We start from the raw sequence: 22,000 nt of genomic DNA, 5'->3' as shown, positions 1-22,000 counted from the left end.
GTATTTATTAACTACCCACTACATGGGAGAATAGACATCGTTCTAGTGCTAGTTTGCTACTTCAGTAAACAAAATGTCACAATGCTTTCTCTGACGGTGGGATAAATCTGTTTATTCCTCTATGTATTCCTGTATTTCCAAATTTTATTCATGAAAAGAAAATGTATTTTTTTTAACAGGTACTTTTTTTATAAGTTGTCATAGTCCATTTGGGCTGCTGTAACAAAATATGCTGGATACTTTATAAACTGCATACATTCATTGGTCAGTTCTGGAGTCTGGGAAGTCCAAGATCGAGGCCCCAGCAGATTTGGTTCTGGTGAGGGCTTGCTCTCTGCTTCATTGATGGCACCTCTTGCTGCACCCTCACATGGCAGAGGGCAAACAAGCTCCCTCAGGTCTCTTTTATACGAGCACTAATCCCATTCTTGAGGCCGGCGTCCTCCCAACCTAGTCACCTCGTGAAGGCACCTCTTCCTAATACTATTACGTTGAGGATTAGGTTTCAACATTTGAATTTGGGGGGGGATACACAAACATTTGGACTGTAGCATAAGTAGGAGAAAATGTTATTTAAAAACAAAGAGGAGATATAATGACCAGTGGGAACATAGAGATAGAAACAGTTCCACGATGGAGAGATCCAGGCAGGCTTCCGAGAGGGGTGGCATTGGTGCTGGATGTGGTAGCATAAGCAGTATTTTCCCAAGTGGGAACAGGCTCTGGGTGGGGTATTTCAGACAGAACATCCAGAGCTGAGAGTCAGGGATGAGCGAGAAGTAATCAGGGGGGCTCCCGGGTTCTGGTTTGAGCAAGAGGGTTAATCTTTTTAATAAAGATAGTAAAAATAGTAGCAGAGTCACCCGAGGCAGATTACTCATCTGTCCCTAATTTTAAAAGTGCAAGTTTGAGAGCATGTTCTCCTTTCTAGATCTCTCTCACACGTTCTCCCCACTCTTTGTTGATGACTCGTATTTGTAACTCATGTGAAGCAAGGGGCTCTTGAAATCCCTTCATTGAAATTTTTCATTTCTCATTGAAATTTTATTCTTTGTAAGAAAATGATTCATTGTAGGAACAAATCAAGCATATTATTTGTAAAACTTTGATGGACAATCAAGTAGGCTAATAAAGAGCAATGTATTTCTGAAGCCATCAGTATTCATGACATGTTTATGTAACATTTTCTGTATACAGAATGCTTTCAAACATACATCACATCTGTATATATACACAGGTACAGACACGCACATACAAGGGTACTTCAAAACCTTTGTGAAAAATAGAAATAAAAGATGATGTGAATCTTTCCATGAACTTTTTGAAGTTCCCTCATATCGGTGATATATGTATGTCTCTCAGTTAATTATTATCCCTGTTTTACTGTTGAAGAAACTAAGACTCAAGTATTACTTGCCCGAGATTACAGAACTAATATATGCCAGAACCAGCACTAGACTTATTTGTTTTTTAATGCCAAATCTTGTATGTTACAACATACCCTGCCATTTCTTCTCTATAATGAGTGTATATGTTCTGAAGTTAAAGGAGACAGATGATATATAAGAAATGAACCACAGCCATTGCACTGTTTCCAGCATGTTACCTCTTGCTTTCCAAACTGCTCATTACACTGATAGGATTCTGTGGAAGATACCCATTTTCTTTTGTTTGAGGAATTTAGAGGTACTCTTTCATTCATTCTTGACTGATGAAGCAAGTTAGAGTTACAGAGTTTGAGTATATTTTGAGTTGTTACAAATTTGACAAATGGTCAACTTAAAAACAATGTTGTAAGCCAAGAGTTGGAACCAGCCCAAATGTCCATCATCGGATGAGTGGATACGGAAAATGTGGTACATCTACACAGTGGAATACTACTCAGCTATAAAAATGAATGAAATACTGCCATTTGCAACAACATGGATGGACCTTGAGAGAATTATACTAAGTGAAACGAGTCAGGCACAGAAAGAGAAATACCACATGTTCTCACTTATTGGTGGGAGCTAAAAATTAATATATAAATTCACACACACACACACACAAAACCGGGGGGTGGGGGAAGAAGATATAACAACCACAATTACTTGAAGTTGATATGACAAGCAAACAGAGGGGACATTGTTGCGGGGGAGGGAGGAGAGGGAGGAGGGAGGAAGGTTTTGGTAAGGGGCAACAGTAATCAACCACAATGTATATCGACAAAATAAAAGTTAAAAAATAAATAAATAAATAAAATAAAATAAACAATGTTGTATTTGAAGGACAGAAACTCTCAAATGCTCTTCTAGTAAAAAGCGGGGGGGGGAGTGCCCAGGTGGAAAGTCAGTGGTCAGTAGTCACTTCCTGAACAAATACCAGATCGGAGCTTTACTGTGTTAAGTAAGACTTGGGGAGCAAAACAGATGCAATCCCTTGGCCTTACGGAGTTTCCAGTCTAATAGGGGAGACTTAAATCAGTAGTTACACAAATAAATGCATAATTACAAATTTGTGGTAAATGCAATTAGGATAAGAAAAGTGCTAAAAACCATGGAACAGAGGACTCTGACTTAAAATGGAAGGAAGGTCTTTCCCAGAGTCTGGGGGTTAATTAGGAATGAACTAGTGAGGGCTTCTGGTAGAAGGGTCAGGGGACCATGGCTGGAGCACAGGGAACAGGGACAAGGATGCTTGAGGAAGCTGAGAAGGTAGGCCAGAGCTGGACCATACAAGGCTGGGCTGAGGCATTTTATATTCTTCCCCAAAGCAGTCGAGTATCATTGTAAGAATTTTAAACAGGTAGTGACAACGTCACAGACAATTTGTGGAAAGTAGACTGGACTGAAAGGAGCCTTTTAAGAAGAAGGCAGGTATAGTGGTTCATGGAAAGATGACAGTGCCTTGGGTTGGAGTGGTCTCCCTGGAGCTGTAGAAAGGTGTTAGGGTGGAGAGAGATGAAGAAGGTAAAATCGATAGGACTGACTGGGCGATAGATTCGACATGGAGGTAGGGAAAAGGAAGTCAGAGTTGTGGTGTACAGGGATGGAGGATTCCATTCACTGCAAGGTAACCTGGGGAGAAGCCTGGGTTTGTGGGAGGAGAGGGAGAGAGATCATGAGTTTTGTTTTGGATGTGTTGGAGGTGTGTAGTGCCTTTGAGTTATTCAAGTAGAATTAAGTGGGTCTGAATTTGAGGGGGGTGGTAAAAAGCTAATGATGTAAACTTACGTGTCATCTGGATTGATGCGGTTCATTGAAGCCATGGACGTGTATGAGGGAGAAAGGATGGAATAAGAGGCCTAGGGCTGAACCTTAAACTTGACATTGGGTGTTCAGGCAAAGGAGGGTAAACCTGCAAAGCAGACTTAGAATAGCCAGAGAGGTGAGAGGAAAGCTAGCAAGTCATGGAAGCCCAAAGAATCAGGAAATACCAAGAAGGAGATGGCAGTTGACAGTGTCCAGTGGCCCTGGGAGGTTCGATTAGATGAGAACCACTCTGAGAAATGCCACTGGATATGGCAACGTGGAGGACATTGATACTGTTTTGTGAAGGTCACCAATAGTGTGGTGACAGAGAAGATCTGACCGGAGGGAATGAGCACAGCGTGGAGAAGATGGTGAGGACAGGAGCTGGTGAGTATCCGCAGCCCACTGGAAAAGCCAGCTGTGCACAGGGGAGAGCAGGATGGAGCTCGCTTGAGATAAGGAGCCAGCTGCAGGAGAGTTCTCCTTTTTTGTTATTTTGTTGTGTTTTTAAAACGGAAAATGGAGCATGTTTCTGCGCGGACAGGAGGAAAACTCGTTGAGCAGGAGTGATTGTCATGTAAGTGAAAGAAGGGCTTTTGAGAATGTTCAGGATCATAATATTATAGAAAAAATTGCCAGGCTACCCACCGATCCCCTTTGAAATCACTTCTTCTTTTCATCATGGTGAAGACCACAGGAAGGTTTGTGCTAAATTCTGAAGGAGCTGGTATTTTGAAAGAACGTGGCTCTATCAGAGTCAACATTACGCAGTATTGCCTGATAATATAGAAATGAGCTCATCTGTGCTTATTTTTCCAGGCACTGATGAGGACGTAGAGAGTCCAGAGCTGACGACATCTAGACCCCTTCCAAAGATACCATTCACTAGTGCTGCTCCAAAAGTGGAAACCACGACGCCGAAGATACAGAACAAGCTACCTGCTCAGACGAAGGTGCGCTTTGTTTTGCATTGTATTATCACATTATTGTTAAGGACAAAAGATCTTTTCATTATATTGTTGTACATGGCTCTTCTCACCTGCTTTCTGCTTTTATCACCTGGGCCTAGCTTATATATGAATATTTTTTGCATGGCATTCCTTCTTCAGGAATTGCTTAAGCCTAGTTAAGAATCAAAACCTTGTTTATTTGGCTTAAGACAAGAAAACTTTTTTCATTTCGTAGAGAATGTTCTGAGTTAGAACCGTTGTGAACTTCACCTATGCTGAAAGAGGCTATGGAATAAGGACACTCTGAGATGCTTCTAGTCTTAATAAGTCATCTCAAGTCTCCTCAGGCTCATCATCAGGATGTAATAGTAGTACATTTTAACATCTTTCAGTGGTAACGATGAATCTGGGTACATCTGCCTATGATCATTTTGAGAGCTGACTTATTAAAGATAAGGTTTTTAGGCTGGCCAGTTAGCTCAGCTGGTTAGAGCACAGTGTTATAACACCAAGGTCAAAGGTTCAGGTCCCCATACCAGCCAGCTCCCCAAAAAAAACCAAACCCAAAAAACAAACAAAAAGAATAAGGTCTATGGCCTTAGAACAGAACAAAGCTATGAGCTACTGAAAACTGAGCTTATGATTTTGGCCTTATGGGCATTATATTGCAATTAGCTTGCCATCCACTAATAGGTAAGCTATTTAAGTTGGAAAATGCATATTGAAGTCTGGAGAAGGCCTGAGTTTCAAATTCTGGATGCAGTCATGTTTCTTAGATTCTGAGCCCATTCCTTATGGGTCGTTAAGAAGATTAAATGTGAATATATGCAGCATGGCACCTGAGACCTAGTAAGCATTCTGGAAACGTTAATTAAAGTTGGTGGAGCAGAAGAGACCAAGCCAGTTCACCAAATGAGCATGTGTAGTAACTGCAGTGGTAGACTTTGCAGGCAGTTCAGGGGTAAGCATGCTGCTTATGAAAACTTAGAAACACAAGCATACCCTTTTGGAGCTCACCCATCTGTTGATTAGAAATGAGATGCTGCAGGCTTTAGCAGCAGACAGGATATGGAAGGCAGTTAGTTTCATGAAGGTAGTGACAGGCCTTCTCTGGAGTAAGAAGCACCCCTCTACAGGCAGGGATGCATGTGGGCTGTTCCTACCCTCACCCCTGAGTACCTTTGTTCTTCCTCGGTCCTCCCAGTACATGTGACCAGGATGGTGAATGACACAGCTGGATGGGTTTCTGCAAATGTGAAGCAGCCAGGAGGTCAGCACTTTCCAGGATGGATTGTTCTCTGTGGGATTAAAAAGGACCAATTACTCTTAGTGGCAGACTGACTTCACAAGCCAGGTGATAGGAAGGCAAAGAGAAGTTCCGTGAGGACTGAGGCAGACGTACCTAGCATGTGCTAGTTCCATGAATGGAAGCTGTTCCTTCAATGTAGAAGTTGAATGAACGAAAGGAGGGAGAAGGGGAGAAATGGAAAAGTAGCAGGTGAAGTTGACGGTAGGATGGCTGAAAACCTAAGAGTGTGTGTGACGATTATCCATAGGGCTGTCGAAAGATGCATTTGACTTTTACCACCTCTTTATTTGACCACTTCTTACGCCTGAATCTCTTGACTTCAGTAACCATTAGGACTCACTAGCTTGAGGCAAGAAACTCTCCTGGGTGAGTTTTGGCTGTTAGTGATAAAGAGTTGTATCCTAAGCAAAACTTAATTTGACATAGAGTTCTGGTCTGTTGACAACAGTGGATTGAAAACTGATTAAAGTTTTTAAAAATTGGCTTTAAGGAAGTAATTGCACCAGATCAAGATAACTAATATAGACAATTGGAGATGAGTTTAGAAATTAAGGATCCTAAAATATTTTAATGTATTTGTATTTCTACTATTTGTGTTCAATACAGTAATAATAAAAATACATCCATTCATGGGAGAGTTACTGAGTGCTGTTCATTATGTGTCGAACACTGTACTAGTACTAGGCACTGATAATAATATTGATCATGAATAACAACAATAATTACAGTGATTAAATTTTCCATTTTGCAGCTGAATTAAACATTGCCTCTAGGACACAATTACTGTAGATTTTGCTTTTGAATGGGTCTCATAGTGGCATTAATGTCACTGTTATAGATATTCTAACTAGTTCATTGTAGATTTATGTGACTAAAAAGTAAAAATAAGACAGTTATTTGTTTAAACAGAACATCACTTGTAATCTTTTACTTCCCTTCCATTTCCATGGCATTCAAACAACTATACAGGGATGTGACAGATCTTTAATTGGCTTTATTTAATCATCCGTGCTGCCTTTTTGTAATTTCATTTTGCACATATATGCAAGAGTTAAGGTATTTCAGATTAGTCCTGTACTGTAGAGTGGGTTCCTTCTTACTCAAGCCATAAAACTTTTCAATTTTAAAAAATGAATGCTTCAATCCATAGCACCTGGAGCTTGTGCACTGATGGACTGTTTCTCTAAGTGTAGGTAGCTGGAGTTCTGTGGAGACCTTCTGTCCCCACACCACAGATCTCTGAAGTGCATGCTTCTTTCTGCCTGGTTTGTCAGAAGCCGAGTCAAAGGGAAGTGAACAGATCAGCTCTCTTAAATGAGTTTAGGGGCCAAAAAAACTTGAGGTGAAACCATGTGACTTGTCATAATAATGGGACATGGATGATATGGATAAATTAAATACAGTCTCTAATATTACAGTAGCTACAATGTCCATCTAATTTCCCACCAGAGCTTGTTTACCTCTCTGCCTCTCTCTCCACAAACCTTAGTGTCCACCTGTTTGAGTTTTCTCTTCCTTTTCCCAACCTCTAACAGCAAAGCAGTGCCAATGAGCAGTGAAAAGCTTCCTAGATTGGAATGCAGATAATCTGTTCTCTGAGCTGTTGAGTTGTCTGTCCTTCCATTAGGCAGCCAATTAGTGGTGGGCTTCCCTGAGAAGAATGGAGAAAACTCAGGCAAAATGCTGCTAATGAGCTCCTCTCTTCTGCTTTACTTTGTTACATGAAGGACTGGGAAGACCCTTCATATTGTCCTCCATCTTAATAATATAGAGAACAGTGAAATTTGGTGTGCATGTTGTGCAGCAGTGAATAATTTCTCAGTGGCCTCTGTTTTGGGTAAGTCATGGCAGGTTGAGACTCAGGCAGTACAGCTTGGGAAAGAGTCATTCTTTATCACACTTTATTATATGCTGTCTTCGGTGGAGCCTCATCTTCTGATCACTGAGACAGGGCCATTGATCTCATACACCCTGGAGTTCAAGTAGATCACCTGGTCTATCTTGTGGTACTTCCTAGAAATGACCCTAAGGCAAACGAAAGAGGTGAAGTCTTTTCTTATGTTCTTTAACCCTCTAGACTTAAGTAGCAGGCTGTCATTTTGAATGAACCCCAGCCTTCAGAAAGCAGTCAATTGCTTGACTGGACCATACAGGTTGGATCCTATAAAGTCCTGATGAAGACAGTTGAATGCTCTTAGGAAGAGTAGTGGAACTAAAAAGGATTATTGTCTACAGTCTTTATGACCCAGTGCAGTTAGTTAACAGTGTTTTTCGTCAATAGCGTTGGCCAATAATAACTTCAGCCTGATAGTGAATAAATCAGTTCGTTTGAACTGACCTTCTCTAACCCAGTGATTCTCAAACCATGGAATTGTCTGGAGAACTTTTAATAAACAATAGTAAAAATCAGTGCCAGCTTCCCCACCCCAGATCAATTAAAACAGAATCTCTACTCATAAGGCCTATATATATTTTTTAATGCCTTTGAAGTAATTCATATTTTTATATTTAATATAACTTTGGTGGTTTATGCAAGATGGCAAGTGATGATGCTGAATGTTAGAAAGGCAACAGATTCTTTGTGTGGTAGTCTGTAAAGTGTTTGGGGGCTTTAGAGAGGTGAAAGATGAGAGGGCTTGATTAAGGACAAATGGAAAATGAAAGAAGTGAAAAGGTTGGATTGGAGTAGGAAGACTGCATGAACCAAAGCACACATGTTAAGAATCAATTTTGGTAAGAGGGTGGTGTCGATGACCTCACAGGGTTTCCTACCAGGGAATAAGTGATGGGCGACAGAAGACTGGAAGCTATACAGCGCATGCAGTCCTGAGGTTGTTGCAGGAACTTGGGTGTGATGTGATAAAGACCTGAACAAAGTGGTGGAAATGAAAATCTAAGGAAGGAACTTAATTTGAGAGAATGGTGAGAGGCAAAATGACAGGACTGTGATGCATGAAAACACACAATGTGAAATGTGTAAGATTGGGGGCCCCAAAATACGGTTCCCTTAATGGAAGTAGAAAAGAGGGCTGATGTGATTTGGCGGTGAGTTACCTTTCAGACTTAACAAGTAGAGTTACAGGTGATACAGCCAACGGTTAGTGTCCTGTAGGCAGCTGGCTACATGGGAATAATGCTGAGTGGAAATGAGGTGGTGAGAGTTATTACCATAGACTTATACTTTACCATTGTGGAGTGTCTAAGACCCTGAAAGTGTCCTTCATTAGACAGGTAAAGAAACTGAGGTCCAGAGAAGCAGTATGACTTGGTCAGGGTCCCATAGGAGTTACTTGCAGAACCCCGGTTCCCTGAAGTCCTAGCCCAGAGTTCCCTGAAAGTACAAGACTAAGTGAAGGTAAGCATTACAGAGTAAGGCCTGCGGGGCTACAACTCACAGAGTGGGAGCAGGAAGAGCCCAGTCAGGTGTGAGAGAAGGCCTGAGGGGGAACTGTCATCACAGTGCCCTGTGTAGCAAGGAGAGGAAGGAGGGAAGAAGAATTGGGGCAATGCTATTGGGTTGGAGCAGCCAGAGGGAGGTTGTGGCCTGACGTCAGAAGAGTGGTGAGAAAGTGGATATCTTATAAAATGTCAACTAAAGCAACCTAACTATGTCATTAGGATTATTATGAACTCACTATTTATCTTGCCTGTTGATGTGATGGAAGTTGTGTAAAACCATGAGCTATGTGGGTCCATCCTGGGACTCACACTTGGTATAAGCAACACACAAAATGATTATTCCAATTAGTTTCTAAACTTGTTTGAAAAAAAAAAAAAAAAAGAACTTTGGAATATACTCATCCATTGTTTCTACTTTCTGGCACATTTTTAGAAATTGATATCATCTCACCCTTTTTCCCATACCAGTCACCTGAAGAAATTGATAAGGACAAAGTTCACCTCTCTGACTCAGAAAGGAAAATGGATCCAGCTGAAGAAGATACAAATGTATATACTGAGAAACACTCAGACAATCTGTTTAAAAGAACAGAAGTCCTAGCAGGTGAGTAGGTGGGTGGGGAGCAGGTGGGAGGGTGCTTAAATCGGCCTCTGTTTGTCTAAGTGATATTCAGAGGTGTAGCAAAGTTTGCTGACTGTCACTTTGTCCTGAAAGCAATCTTCAGGGTCCTTCATCCTGAGTGAGCTGTAAGAGGTTAGGCAAACATTGTCTTTATTTTCTGCCAGCCCACTCAACCCCTTAGCCAGCCATTGAGCAGAGGGTGTGGGGTAGCCCAGAGAAAGAAAGTTAAGATCTGAATTGGTCCAGAACAACTGGGTGTGGAGAGATGGTGGGGTGTGGAGATTGATCAGTCTTGCTCCAGGTCATCCCAGATTTCAAAATAAACGTAAAAAAAAAGGAAAAGTTCTTCATGGGAGAGCAGTTCACATAAATACTGCCCAAGGCTTAAGGATGTTATCTCTATTTGTAACTTATTTGATGGAAGTACTAAAGTTTGATTTTAAAGGGGAAGATTTGCAAGATTTAAGAACACCTAACCCTTGAAAGGATAGTCTTAAACCCAACACTGGAAATTTGTGTCTACAGCCATACCACTCTGAACACACCTGAAGAAACTAAGCAGGGTCAGGCTTGGTTAGTACTTGGATGGGAGACCACCTGGGAATACTGGGAGTTGTAGCCTTTAAGAAAAAAAAAAGATGAAAAAATTGCATGCTTTTTTCATATTTACTCTTAAAAAAATGTAAGTCAATTATATCATACTTTGTGTTTTCATTGAAAAAGCAATTAGAAGATTAGAATATGAAATGTGAGTACTGAAAAGACAAAAACAGTTTTAAAGTATGGAATTAGTTGAGGTGACAGCCGGATTTTTCTTATTGAGGTTTTTGGGTGATATAATTAATACTAATCAAAGAAAGTATTGTACCTTTCTGAGGAACATCAGATTTACATAATTACCTGGTTGCTTCATTGAATCCAGTTTTTAAAAAAATTTAGGGTTTTCAAATTAAGGCTTTTATAAAAATGTAAATAGATTGGGCATGTCAAAGCTAACTTCTGCAATCGTTGAATCTCCTCTAAAAGTAATCTTCCTTTTGGTGTTTTTTAGCCGTCATTGCTGGTGGAGTTATCGGCTTCCTTTTCGCAATTTTCCTTATCCTGCTGTTGGTATATCGCATGAGAAAGAAGGATGAAGGAAGCTATGACCTTGGAGAGCGAAAACCATCCAGTGCTGCTTATCAGAAGGCCCCTACTAAGGAGTTTTATGCATAAAACTCCCACTTAGTGTCTCTATTTATGAGATCACTGAACTTTTCAAAATAAAGCTTTTGCATAGAATAATGAAGATCTTTGTTTTTTGTTTTTTTCATTAAAGGGCCATTCTGGCATTTAATGATAAAATCCCATTGTATTTAAAACTTTTCATGTATTTCTTTAGAACAACATAAAATTTAACATCTGCAGTGTTCTGTGAATAGCAGTGGCAAAATACTATGTTATAAAGACCCTTGATGTTCATGGAATTGGTTTAAACTTTTATGCGCAAATACAAAATGATTGTTTTTATTTTACGGTTCGAAGATGAAACCTGTTTCATTTGTGTCAGCATGTCTCAGATTGACCTTACCAAGTTGATCTTACTTTGTTAATTTATCTGTTGTCCCCCTCTTCTCTGATCTCTTTTCTTGTGCCCTTAAAAACAAAACCAAATCCTATGCCTTTTGTAGCTGTCATGGTGCAATTTGTCTTTGGATAATTCAGATAATGGTAATTTAGTGTATATGTGATTTTCAAATATGTAAACTTTAACCTCCGCTTTGTATAAATCTTTAAGTGTCAGACTATCCATTTTACACTTGCTTTATTTTTCATTACCTGTAGCTTCGGGCAGATTTGCAACAGCAAATTAATGTGTAAAATCGGATTATTACTACAAAACTGTTTAGTCATATCTGTCTAATCAGATCTTCCTTTGGGAGGATTTGATGTGAGTTACTGACAAGCCTCAGCAAACCCAAAGATGCTAACAGTATTTTAAGAAGTTGCTGCAAATTCCTTTGGCCACTGTATTTGTTAATTTCTTGCAATTTGAAGGTACGAGTAGGGGTTTAAAGAAAAATCAGTTTTTGTTCTTAAAAATGCATTTAAGTTGTAAATGTCTTTTTAAGCCTTTGAAGTGCCTATGATTCTATGTAACTCGTCGCAGACTGGTGTTGAGTATATATAACAGTTTAAAAAAAGTTGGTATTTTATAAGCACAGACAATTCTAATGGTAACTTTTGTAGTCTTACAAATAGACATAAGTTGTAATTTGGGAACATAAAAACTACTGAATAAATCATGTGGCCTAATATTGAAAATGTCACTGTTATAAATTTTGTACATTTCGATCAAATGTACATCTCCCCCTTGCTAACGACTGTCTGCTTGTAAGGATGATGTGGGTTTGATTTCCAAGTGTTCCACAGTGTCTGTAAATCAAGACCAAAGAGCCAATGAATGAGGCTGTTTATTACCAGATTCGTTTCTGAATTGGCTAGAGGAAATCTGAATGCATTGTCTTGTGTGTGTCTGGGTACAGGTATTGGAAGGCTGCCAGGGAATTTCAAAGTTTGTAACCTTTATAGGATAGCTGATGGCGATATTGAGACAGGTGCCTGTGTTTGCAAATAACTTTTAAGACTATAAATTCCAAAGAATTGAAGGGGGCTTTCCCGAAAGTCCATATGTAAGGCTTAGTCCTGCAGATTGATTGATTTACCTTTGAAACTGTGCTCCAAATCTCTCCTGAAGCTTAACTGAAGAACTAATAGATGGAATGCCATAGCTCACATCAAGGGGAAAGAGGGAAAGGTAGGGAGGATTGTGTAGGACTGAAGTTGCTGGAAAGTGTTGCCTAAGGAGATGGAGGTATGAGGGTACCCTGGCTGGGTACTTACGGTACTGAACATCTCCTTTTTCTATTTTACCATTAATTTTGTTTTAAACTGTGAGCCACTGAAGTAAGAAGAAGACAGCAAAAACAGCAACTTTTCCAATGTAGAGTTTACTTTTAATAAAGTATGAATACTTCATTTAGAGAACATTCCCTGGAATTGCCACAGAACATTAAAAAAAAAAAAAAATCAAGCAACACTTGGAACTGTTTACTTAAATCCTTAATGGCCTTAATTCTCAAATTCCTGCCCCATCACGTACAGAACCAATTCAATTTAGAGTGATTAAAAAGAAATGATAGCACCTTCTAAAGCTGCACAGTGTCCCTCCATTACAGAGGTTAAGACTGTAGTGGGTATACCTCTGTGCAAAGCAGAGTGAGATTCAATTCGTAGAATAACCACTGCTTGGAATATCCGTGCCAGGAAAAGAAAATTTCTGGCAAATATTTTGTCACTGCTGTAAAGCAAAATATTTGTTAAAGTGCCAAAATAAAGTCTGTCATGCCGAAAGTAAATCATTGTATAGACTGACATCCAGTTTTCTTCAACTGTATGTTTTCTGCTTAGTTTATTTTTTTTTTTCATTTTTCAGATGTAGTACATAATACTAAAATGTTGGTAATGATTACTGAGTTTAGGAACATTTTGGTAAAATATAAATATCAAAGCCAAGATGAAAATTTCCTGTTTCCTTAACCACATGTAAATGATTTCCCTTGTGTGAACATGGCTTTGTGTTTGCAAGACTTGCAATATTCAAACTCTTCTGTTTTCAGCATATGCGGGGAAATGAGATAAGCGTATGTGTTTTAGTGTGTGTGTGTGTTTTAGTTTTAGCTGCAGGTACATAGTACCAGAACTTCAGGATTAGGACCTGGTTAGTAAAGTTGAATTTAGGTTGAACAAGATTATAACAACTGCCATCTATTAATGTTAAAAAAATTGGTTTCACATCAAATGTCTAGTGAATCGATATTTTGGTAATGCCCTTCTTTTTTGCAAGTTAGACAAAGTGTTTTTGCTTGTTGAGGTTATGGATTGTTTAATATAGGGGCTAGGAGAGTAAACTGAATAAGTAAAGCATAATTACCTTACTCAAATGGCCCTAAAGAAACTAATACGTCCTACAAAGGGTGCTGCTGTCTACAAGAACAGGCACAGTACCAACTTCAGTGTTAAGGAGCTTGTTTTTTCAATATCTTAGACGTTTTGAAACCTCAAGGAAAGTTTAAGTGAAGAACAAAAATATAACACCTGAAAATACTGCAGGGTTAATTTTATAAGCAGGATCTTTATAGCTTTATTACAATTATATAATGGGTAGTAAAATATATATATTTTTTAACTTTTGATTTAAAAAGACAATGACTTTAGGCAACACAGTCTCTAACATGAGTTTCTAAGTTCTAAACCTCTAGCAGACAACAGTGAGACCTGAAGAGGTTTCTAATTAATCAAGCCAGGTGATAAATGAAGTGGTCTGAATTGAATGATCACTAAGGTTCTTTTCAGTGCTAATATTTTATGACAATAGAAATTTGAGACTTGGCCATTTCTGGGGAATTAGATTCAGCCAGCATAGAAAATTTTTAAAAGGATAGAACAACATCTGTCTGCCTTTTAGTGGTAAAAACTATCAAAATGAATTCTGGACCATTCTGTTTTCTAACTCTGAATGACTTCACTCTTATGATTTATGGTTCTAAGGTTTCATTTATTTTTGTTTTTCTGCTGTATATGGTCTTTAGCAGGGCCTTTTCTGACCAAGGAATCGTGGCAGCTTTGGGAGCAATTTGGTTTCCTGTGAATTTTCTGGAAGGGTGTAACCCAAGCCATCGAGCCAACCCACAAATAGCAGGGAGAAGCTTTAAGCTTTGGTGCTTCAGATATGCTGAGCATGAGATGCATTCATCCCAGTTTCATTGGCAAAATAGCATTCAAGTAACAGATGCTTGTATGTATGTGCATGCCATCAGAAGGTCAGTCTTCAGATATTTACCTACTGACTATGCACTAAACACTTCAAGAAGCTGGGAGTATAGTGGTGAACTCCATAGACAAAGACCCTGCTTTTGTGGGAGTGGGGAATGCATAAGAAAACGAAAGCAATAAATGAAACTAACAAGTGGGAGTTATCAGTTGGTGGTAATTTTCAATGGACATAATCCAGGCTGATATAAGAAGGGACTGAAGGACTGTAACAGTCCAAACAAGCTAGGTATGCTGTGGTAGTAATCTCAAAGTCTCAGCATCTTAAAACAGCAAAGATTTCTTTCTTGCTCCCACTTGGTGACCATGAGTTTGCAGGGAGTTGTGCTCTGAATAATTGTCATATTCACTCCAGGACTCAGGTGATGGAGTAGCTGGTCACTGGAGGAAGGAAAAGGGGCAAAGCACACAGTGGTTCTTACAGGGCCCACCCAATAATGACATATGTCATTTCCACTCACATTTCATTGGCCAAAGCAAGTTATATGGCCACACCTAACGTCCAGGTTGCAGAGAAGTGCATTCCTACTTAGCCCAGGAGAGAAGGGATGTTTATGAACAACTGTATGTCTACTATGGCCTGGTCAGGAAGGATCTTAGAGGGAAAGGCCTGAATGATGTAGAGCCAGTTGTGCTAAAACCAGGACAAGCATTCCAGGTTGTGGGAAGGCCCTAAAGAGGGAGCAGGCTTGGCAGGCTGGAGGAACTCACCAGTGGCTGGTGAGTGAGGCGACAGTGGTGGAAGATGTGGAGGAAGAGGGCTGAGAAGTGTAATTGCCTCCTGACTGGTCTTTTACCATTTTTGACCCCTTATATTTTATTCCCCACAAGGAAGCTAGACTGATCTTATCAGGATATAAGTTAGTTTATGTCACTCCCTTCAATCGCTCCTAAACACTTAGAATAAAGCTTCTTACCCTTGCCCCTCAAGGCCTACAGGACCTGCCCCCTGGATAGTGTACTATAAGGGGATGCAGTGGGGGTAGCATGGCCACTTAGGAAGTCATAGTAACCTAGGGGAGAAGTGATGATAGCTTGGCCTGAGTTGGTCATAGTGGGCATGGAGAGGACTAGAGAGGAGCTGTGGGGACGTAGAATCAACAGGTCTTGCTAAAAGGCTAGAAAGAGTAGGGAGTAAGCAAAGAAAAGAATCAAGGATGACATCACGGTTTTGGCTGAGCAGTGAGTGAATCATGTTCCAAGAAGGGGAAGACTAAGGGAAGTTGGCTGGTAAATCAAAGGTTCCTTTGGGCATGTTAAGTTAGAGGGGACTATTAGACACCAAGTGGAGGTGTCAGGTAAAAGATTAAATGTAAGAATCTGAAGCTCAAAGAAGAGCTCTGAGTTGGAGATAGTAATTTAGGAGTAGTACCCGCCATTGCCTTTTGGCACTCCGATTCATTTCCTACTCTTCCCTGCTCCTGTCTGTATAGATAGGAGGAGGGGGCTTGAAGCAAGGAGAATGGTGTGCACAAAGCTGACCCATGCAAACTACATTTCCCAAGCATCCTTGCCAACTGGCTTCTGGGAAAGTTTGGCCAATGGAAGGCACTGGCAGAAGACAGCTGTTGGGAGGAGGGGTACTTTCCCCTCTGCTGTGGCAATATCTCTAGCATTAACGCATCTTCTCTTTGGTTTGAATTCCCACTAGTCAGGCCACCCTCCATGGTCCCAGCTCCCACTGTTCCTAAACTCTAATAACCCCACTTCCTCCCTTTGTCTCTGTAGCAACTTCTGATGTTGCCCTTCTCTAGGTTATCTTGCCCTTCCCATTTTGCCCTAACAGCTTTTCCAACATCTTTGCCATCTACTCGCATATTAAATTCTCTCTATTGCGTTACATAGCATGGGGTCTACTTTCCTTCTTGGACCCTGGCTGATGACACAGGAGTGAACATTATGTAGATAGTATTAAAAGCCATGGGTCTAGATGAGATTATTTGCAGAGGTAAGTAAATAGAGAAGGAGAATGACCTTGGGTCTGTCTTCTAGCAAAGTCTATCTTTTCAGATTAACCACTACCAGACTCTTTAGCACCGGTTTGCCATTTTGGCAGATGCTTAGCAGAGAAAACAATCTTTAGTTGCAAGTGGGGTGCATCCCCAGAGTGCACCATAGAGTACATGTTTTTAAGCAAATTAATAAGTATGTTGAAGTGTTCGCTTCTACTTGTTCGTTAATGAGATAAAATATGAACTGTTTTAAAAATAGAGTGGACAGAGGAGTAAGAACTATTTGAATATTCAGGAAATAGTGCTCTGTGTTTACATTGGAATATATCAGCAAACACAGCAGCAAACAATTCTCCCACTTGTAGCTTTGTCCTGGGGTGATTGAAAGCAGAATTTTTGCCTCCTTAATACAATCTACTTAGCTAAACACCAGAGTAAGCATGCAAAACCAATTATAGGGAAAAGCAGTAAAGATGGTAAAAATGTAGATGACAGCTCAATGTCAGTAGACCCAACACTTGGGGGTCATGAAAAGTTTCCTTTTCTGATAACCAAGCATTTTAGCCCTTTATATTTTTTGAGAACCCATTACTCTTTTTTTCACTTAGCTTATTTTTTCAGATGTAAAATACAGATGATAATATCTGCCACATTGGCTTGTGGGAATTCAAGGAGGTGATGCACTGAGTATGATATCTGCCATCTGGTAGATCTTCAATACAAGGTAGTTTATTCATTACTCTCCCAAATGCTTCCTGGGCACTCACTATCTGCCAGGCACAGTTCTAGACCCTGAGAAGAGAAAGACAATAAACAACTATGTAATATATCAGCAAGAAGGTGACATTAGAGCAGAGTTGAAGGTGGAGGTGTTGAGGCATGGTGGGTGAGGGAAGGGAGCATTCCAAACAGAGCAGGGGGTGGTCAGTGAAGTATCCACAGGCCAGTATACGTACAGCCTTGTAGCCACTGTAATGACTTTGCAGAGCTGTTTGCAGGGTTTTCAGCCAACGAGTGACATGATCTGACCTATGCTTAAAATTGGTTCTAAAGCCTCAGCAGGCATCAGAATCAGTAGGAGTACTTGTTAAAACACAGATTTCTGAACACCACCCCTGGAGTTTCTAATTCAGTAGGTGGGAGGGACCTGAGAATTTTCATTTCCAACATGTTTCTCGGTGCAGCTGCTGCTGCTGCAAGTCCAGGAACCCCTTGATGAGAACAACTTCTTCAAAGGGTTTGCTTTGATTACTGTGTTGAGAATAAACTGATTAGGAGTGGCGAATGTAGGCAAAAACAAAGCAGGGAGACCAGTAAAACTATTGCAGCACTCAAGGAGAGAGGCAATCATGGTAGATGGTAGTGATAGGATTCCGGAGAGCCAGGGTAGCCTCAAGGTCTAGAAACTTAGACGAATATGTAATAAATGGTTTATGTCATTACATTAGAGTACCTGATAATATGATCCATGTTTCCAGACTTTATGCCCACTCAATTTTTTGAAGGTATAGCCAAAAGGATTTGCTAACAAATCCTGGGTGACACTCTCTTCTTCCAGATGGCCACAAGCTCCAGAATCCTCCCCTCTTCTCAGGAACCACTGTCATTATCCAGTTTTCCAATCAATGTCACTCCTTTCTCTTCACTCCCACAACTTTCAACACATACCACATTCTGGCCTTTTGTTATACAGAGGTACTTCAAAAAGTTCATGGAAAGATTCATACTATCTTTTAATTCTATTTTTCAATGAACTTTTTGAAGTATCCTCATATTTACCTACTTTTGCCTTCAGTTCCAAGTGTATTGAGGACCTGGATCAGGTTTGATTCATTTTGCCACCCCTTCCCTCAGTACCTAGCAAAGTTCCTAGCATGGCATAGGTCATCAGATCTCTGTTTCTAGCCTCTCTTTCTCAATTCCTCTACATACCTGGGACCTTCAGCCAAGCAAAACAAAACAATGTATATCATTCCAAAAGTCTGAAGAGAATTCAAGTAAGTAGGTGTCCACAGATATTTGCTAAAACTTTGGGCTTGAATTTCACCTACTTAAAACACCAAAAGTGTTCTGATGGATTGATGGGGTTTTTTTTCAGATACATATTAATATTTTGCAGATAAATATTTAGCATTTACATAGGGAGCTGATTAGTGTTTTCTTCCTTTGTTCTTTCCATATTTCCGTTATTGTGCCACATAATCACCATGCTGGATCCAGGCTGTCCCTGAGATCAAAAACTACCCTTTTTATGACCCCCTCTCTCATTTATGTGAAGGAGGCTGGGCTGTAAACATGGTATGAAAAAAATTCTTATATGCCATCTTGATTGCTAACATCTGTTCAAATTTCCATTCATAAATTTAAAATTCAGTCTTCTGTCGCCATCTGTTTTCTCACAAAAATATCTGACAAGAAGAAATGCCCAAGGCAAATGTGCAGGTGGGAGAAGAGCTTCTGCCTGGCTGGGCCAACTTTTGTGAGTTTTTACTTTGCCTCCCCCCCCCCCCCCCCTTTTTTTTCTCCCTAGCTGGGTAGTCATGACTTTTCTTCCTAAAGTGTGGAATTTTAATTGCTGTGTCTCAGTTTCTTGTAATCTAAGAGTTTTTTTTTCTCCCCACTCCTCCCAGTTCTTTCTTTTTCTCCCTCCCTCTCTCTGCCTCTGTCTCTTTCTCAGACACATACAAGTGCCCATTTTATGAACAAGAGACAGGAACTGAAATCTTTTGCTGACTTGTTTAAAGTTGCCCAGAAATCTCAGCAGACACTGGGGAACTAGAACCCTCTGCTTGCCTAGATCATAGGCAGTTTTCTAGCTTGCTGGGCCACTGGGCCTCTCATTGGGAATTTCTCCACAGATTACTTTGGCATGGTTAATAGATATGATTTGGCAGCTGCAGGACCCAGATGCCAAGCTAGGCAATGGCCTTTTTTTATTTTGCTCTTGGCAGTGTCATCTATGTCTAAGGGACTGGGCTTCTAACGCTGCTTGGCTTTGTTCCAATGGTGCTATTGCAGCAACTGTGAAATGCCCTCAAAAGCTGACATGACATTCTGGGGCCTGCTGGGCTATAGTACTCTTTTAAATGCAACCTGGCTTGGGACTCACTTTAAACTTCAAATAATTTTTTTGAGTTTATGTTGAGAAACAAGTCCTCAACAAACCACATGCAAAGTCTATTTTCCATCCTAACGTCCCCTCTGAAAACCTCAGCAGTATGTGCAAGGATCCACCCAACCCAAATCTTAGTTTAACAGTCCTGTACGTAAGCTGGTGGTTTGTGGGATCATCTTGCTAGGTTGTGTGTGCTCATTTTCATTCTACTTTGACACTGCTTTTATATATAACTTATGACTGATGTTCTGGGACCTGGAAAGAATCATTTAACCATGCTGAGCCCAATTCCTTGAAATGCCAGTGGAACAGAAGATGTCAATACCTGATCTCTCTTATGCTTGCTAGCAAGTCTATCACTGGGGTGATGTCTACAATGTGTGAAGAAGGGCTTGGAAAGCCTCACTGACATAGGAACACTTGACTTATAAATCACCCAGTACTTCAGAACAGCTACTATCACCCCATCAGAGCATCGATTTCATCAGGCCCGTCCACACTGTCACTGAAGCCTCACACAATTTCTGCCTCCCCTCTCTGCTCTCTGAATCCCTGCCCTGTCCCCTGCCCTACTCCCTGGACTCCTTATGGCTCAAGATTGAGAAGTGCTCAGAGACAAGGTAACAGGCCTTACCTTATAGCTTAGTGTCAGTGTCTAAAAGGGTCTGGAGTAAAGATGGCAAATACCTGCTTTTCGGGTCTCTTGTCTACTCCATTCACTGCATACATCATTTATTGATGCTAGTGTGCTCTCCTGCCAAGGCCAGCCTCAGAATTCTTCTCCAGAGAGGGCTCCATGCAGCCAAAGTAATTGAATGGAATTGGGTTGGGAGATGAAACCTATCTACCATCCTCTGCCTGAAGGGACACTGGTCTTGAGGCCATAGTCGTTCCAAACCAGCCATGTTGTAAGTTAAATTGGTTGGTCTATTTAAATAGATTGGCCTAAGGAACCAACCTAGTTTTCAGTACTTCAATACTGCTTTTGGGGGAAATGCATTTGGATCTTGAAACATTAGCTTACAAGGGAGAGTTTGGAAGAAATTGGTACATAAATTGGCATTCACCTGTACTTGGTTATATGACTTTAAGAGCAGCAGCATGGGTTGAAATCCTAATCCTTGCCCTTTCCTTTTACTGGCTGTGACTTTTGGCAAGTTAACTAACCTCTCCATGGCTCACTTTATTCATCTATAAAATGGGGAGGGTAATAAGATTACCCTCCTCATAATGTTATTATGATGATTAAAAATTTATTATTTGTAAAACACTTACAATAGTGCCTGGTATATATAGAAGGTACAATATAAGAATTCATGGATTAAAATAAATACCAGGTCCTAATCTAAACTGGGAGGCTGTATCTGTTTCTTTCATTCTCTTCATGAAACAAAAAATGTCATGACACATTTTTTATTTGTGTAAATGATGTGCTATCGGTATCTGTGAATCACTTATACAACACTTTACAGATATATTAACACATTTAATCCTCCTGATAACCTTCTGAGATGGGGTATTAGCCCCCATTTTATAGATGAGATAACTGAGGCATTTCTACATGGTATTAAAATGTACCGATACAGTCATACAAACCTGGTAGGCGCCTCTCAGACACATGTAGCAGAGTCAGTTACCCTATGCGAGAGGCAAGGAGATGCTTCAGGGACTTTGCCCAAATGCCTTTGGTACCATTAACACATCCCAGTTGATAAAATGTGAGTTATTGCAGGTTGTGAATACTGACCCTATTGACTTTTTTTCTCTAATTCTGTTATTTAAATTTTACCTTAAAAATGATTTTTTACTAATATAGAAACAGGGCATGTACATTGTTATATATTAGAAAATAAACACAAGCAAAAATAAAAGAATAAAAAAGTATTCCCCCACTTAGTGAGCAGGAGTGCTAAGTTTAGTATTTATCCTTCTGGAATGTTATTTGTATTTCTCTTTTCTTTCACAAAATGAGATCACATGATTCATACTACTGTTCTATTACCTACTTGTTTTTCAGACAATGAGCTCCACTTTTCCATTTCAACATATATATATATATATATATATATATATCTCATCTAATAATAAACCATATATGTATATATATATAATATATTTTTTTTTCCCAATTGTCTCGAAAATGTGCTTTATCACTGGTTTATCTAATAATATGCCATATATACATATGTATATTTCCCAAATTGTCTCCAAAATGTGCTTTATCACTGGTTTATGCAAACTTGAATCCCATCCAAGCCCATATTTATATCTACTTGCTAAGTTTCATAAGCCTCTTTTAATCTATCCCTTTTTTTCATGACACAGATTTGTTGAAGAGACTGGGCCAGTTGTCCTGCATCCTTTACCTTTTTTAAAAAAAATTTGAAAACAATCCCAAAGTTATAGAAAGGTTGCAGTACAAATAACTGTTTTTCTTTCAGAAGCATGTGAGTGAGAGAGTTGCTGACGGGATGCCCCATCACTCCCAGATATTTAGGTGTGCATTTCCTACAAAACGGACATTCTCCTACATAACCACAACATGAACATC

The 22,000-nt window shown here is 39.9% G+C and overlaps 1 protein-coding gene across 2 annotated transcripts in view; it reads left to right on the top strand.

Moving 5' to 3' along the window:
* The window catches only part of SDC2 (syndecan 2), a 114,157-nt gene extending 101,284 nt beyond the window's left edge, over positions 1-12,873 (top strand). For both annotated transcript variants that reach the window (XM_063079717.1, XM_063079719.1), the window contains exons 3-5: positions 4,050-4,183; positions 9,357-9,492; positions 10,562-12,873. In XM_063079717.1, the coding sequence (XP_062935787.1) occupies positions 4,050-4,183; positions 9,357-9,492; positions 10,562-10,725 (434 nt within the window). In that variant the 3' untranslated portion in view covers positions 10,726-12,873. The remainder of the gene's footprint in view (positions 1-4,049; positions 4,184-9,356; positions 9,493-10,561) is intronic.
* The last annotated feature ends 9,127 nt before the right edge of the window (positions 12,874-22,000 follow it).

This window comes from Cynocephalus volans, chromosome 15 (genome assembly GCF_027409185.1).
Source record: "Cynocephalus volans isolate mCynVol1 chromosome 15, mCynVol1.pri, whole genome shotgun sequence".
In the NCBI taxonomy this organism is placed as follows: domain Eukaryota; kingdom Metazoa; phylum Chordata; class Mammalia; order Dermoptera; family Cynocephalidae; genus Cynocephalus; species Cynocephalus volans.
The sequence above is the reverse complement of the archived record's forward strand: the minus strand, read 5'-3'. Positions and strand labels throughout refer to the sequence as shown.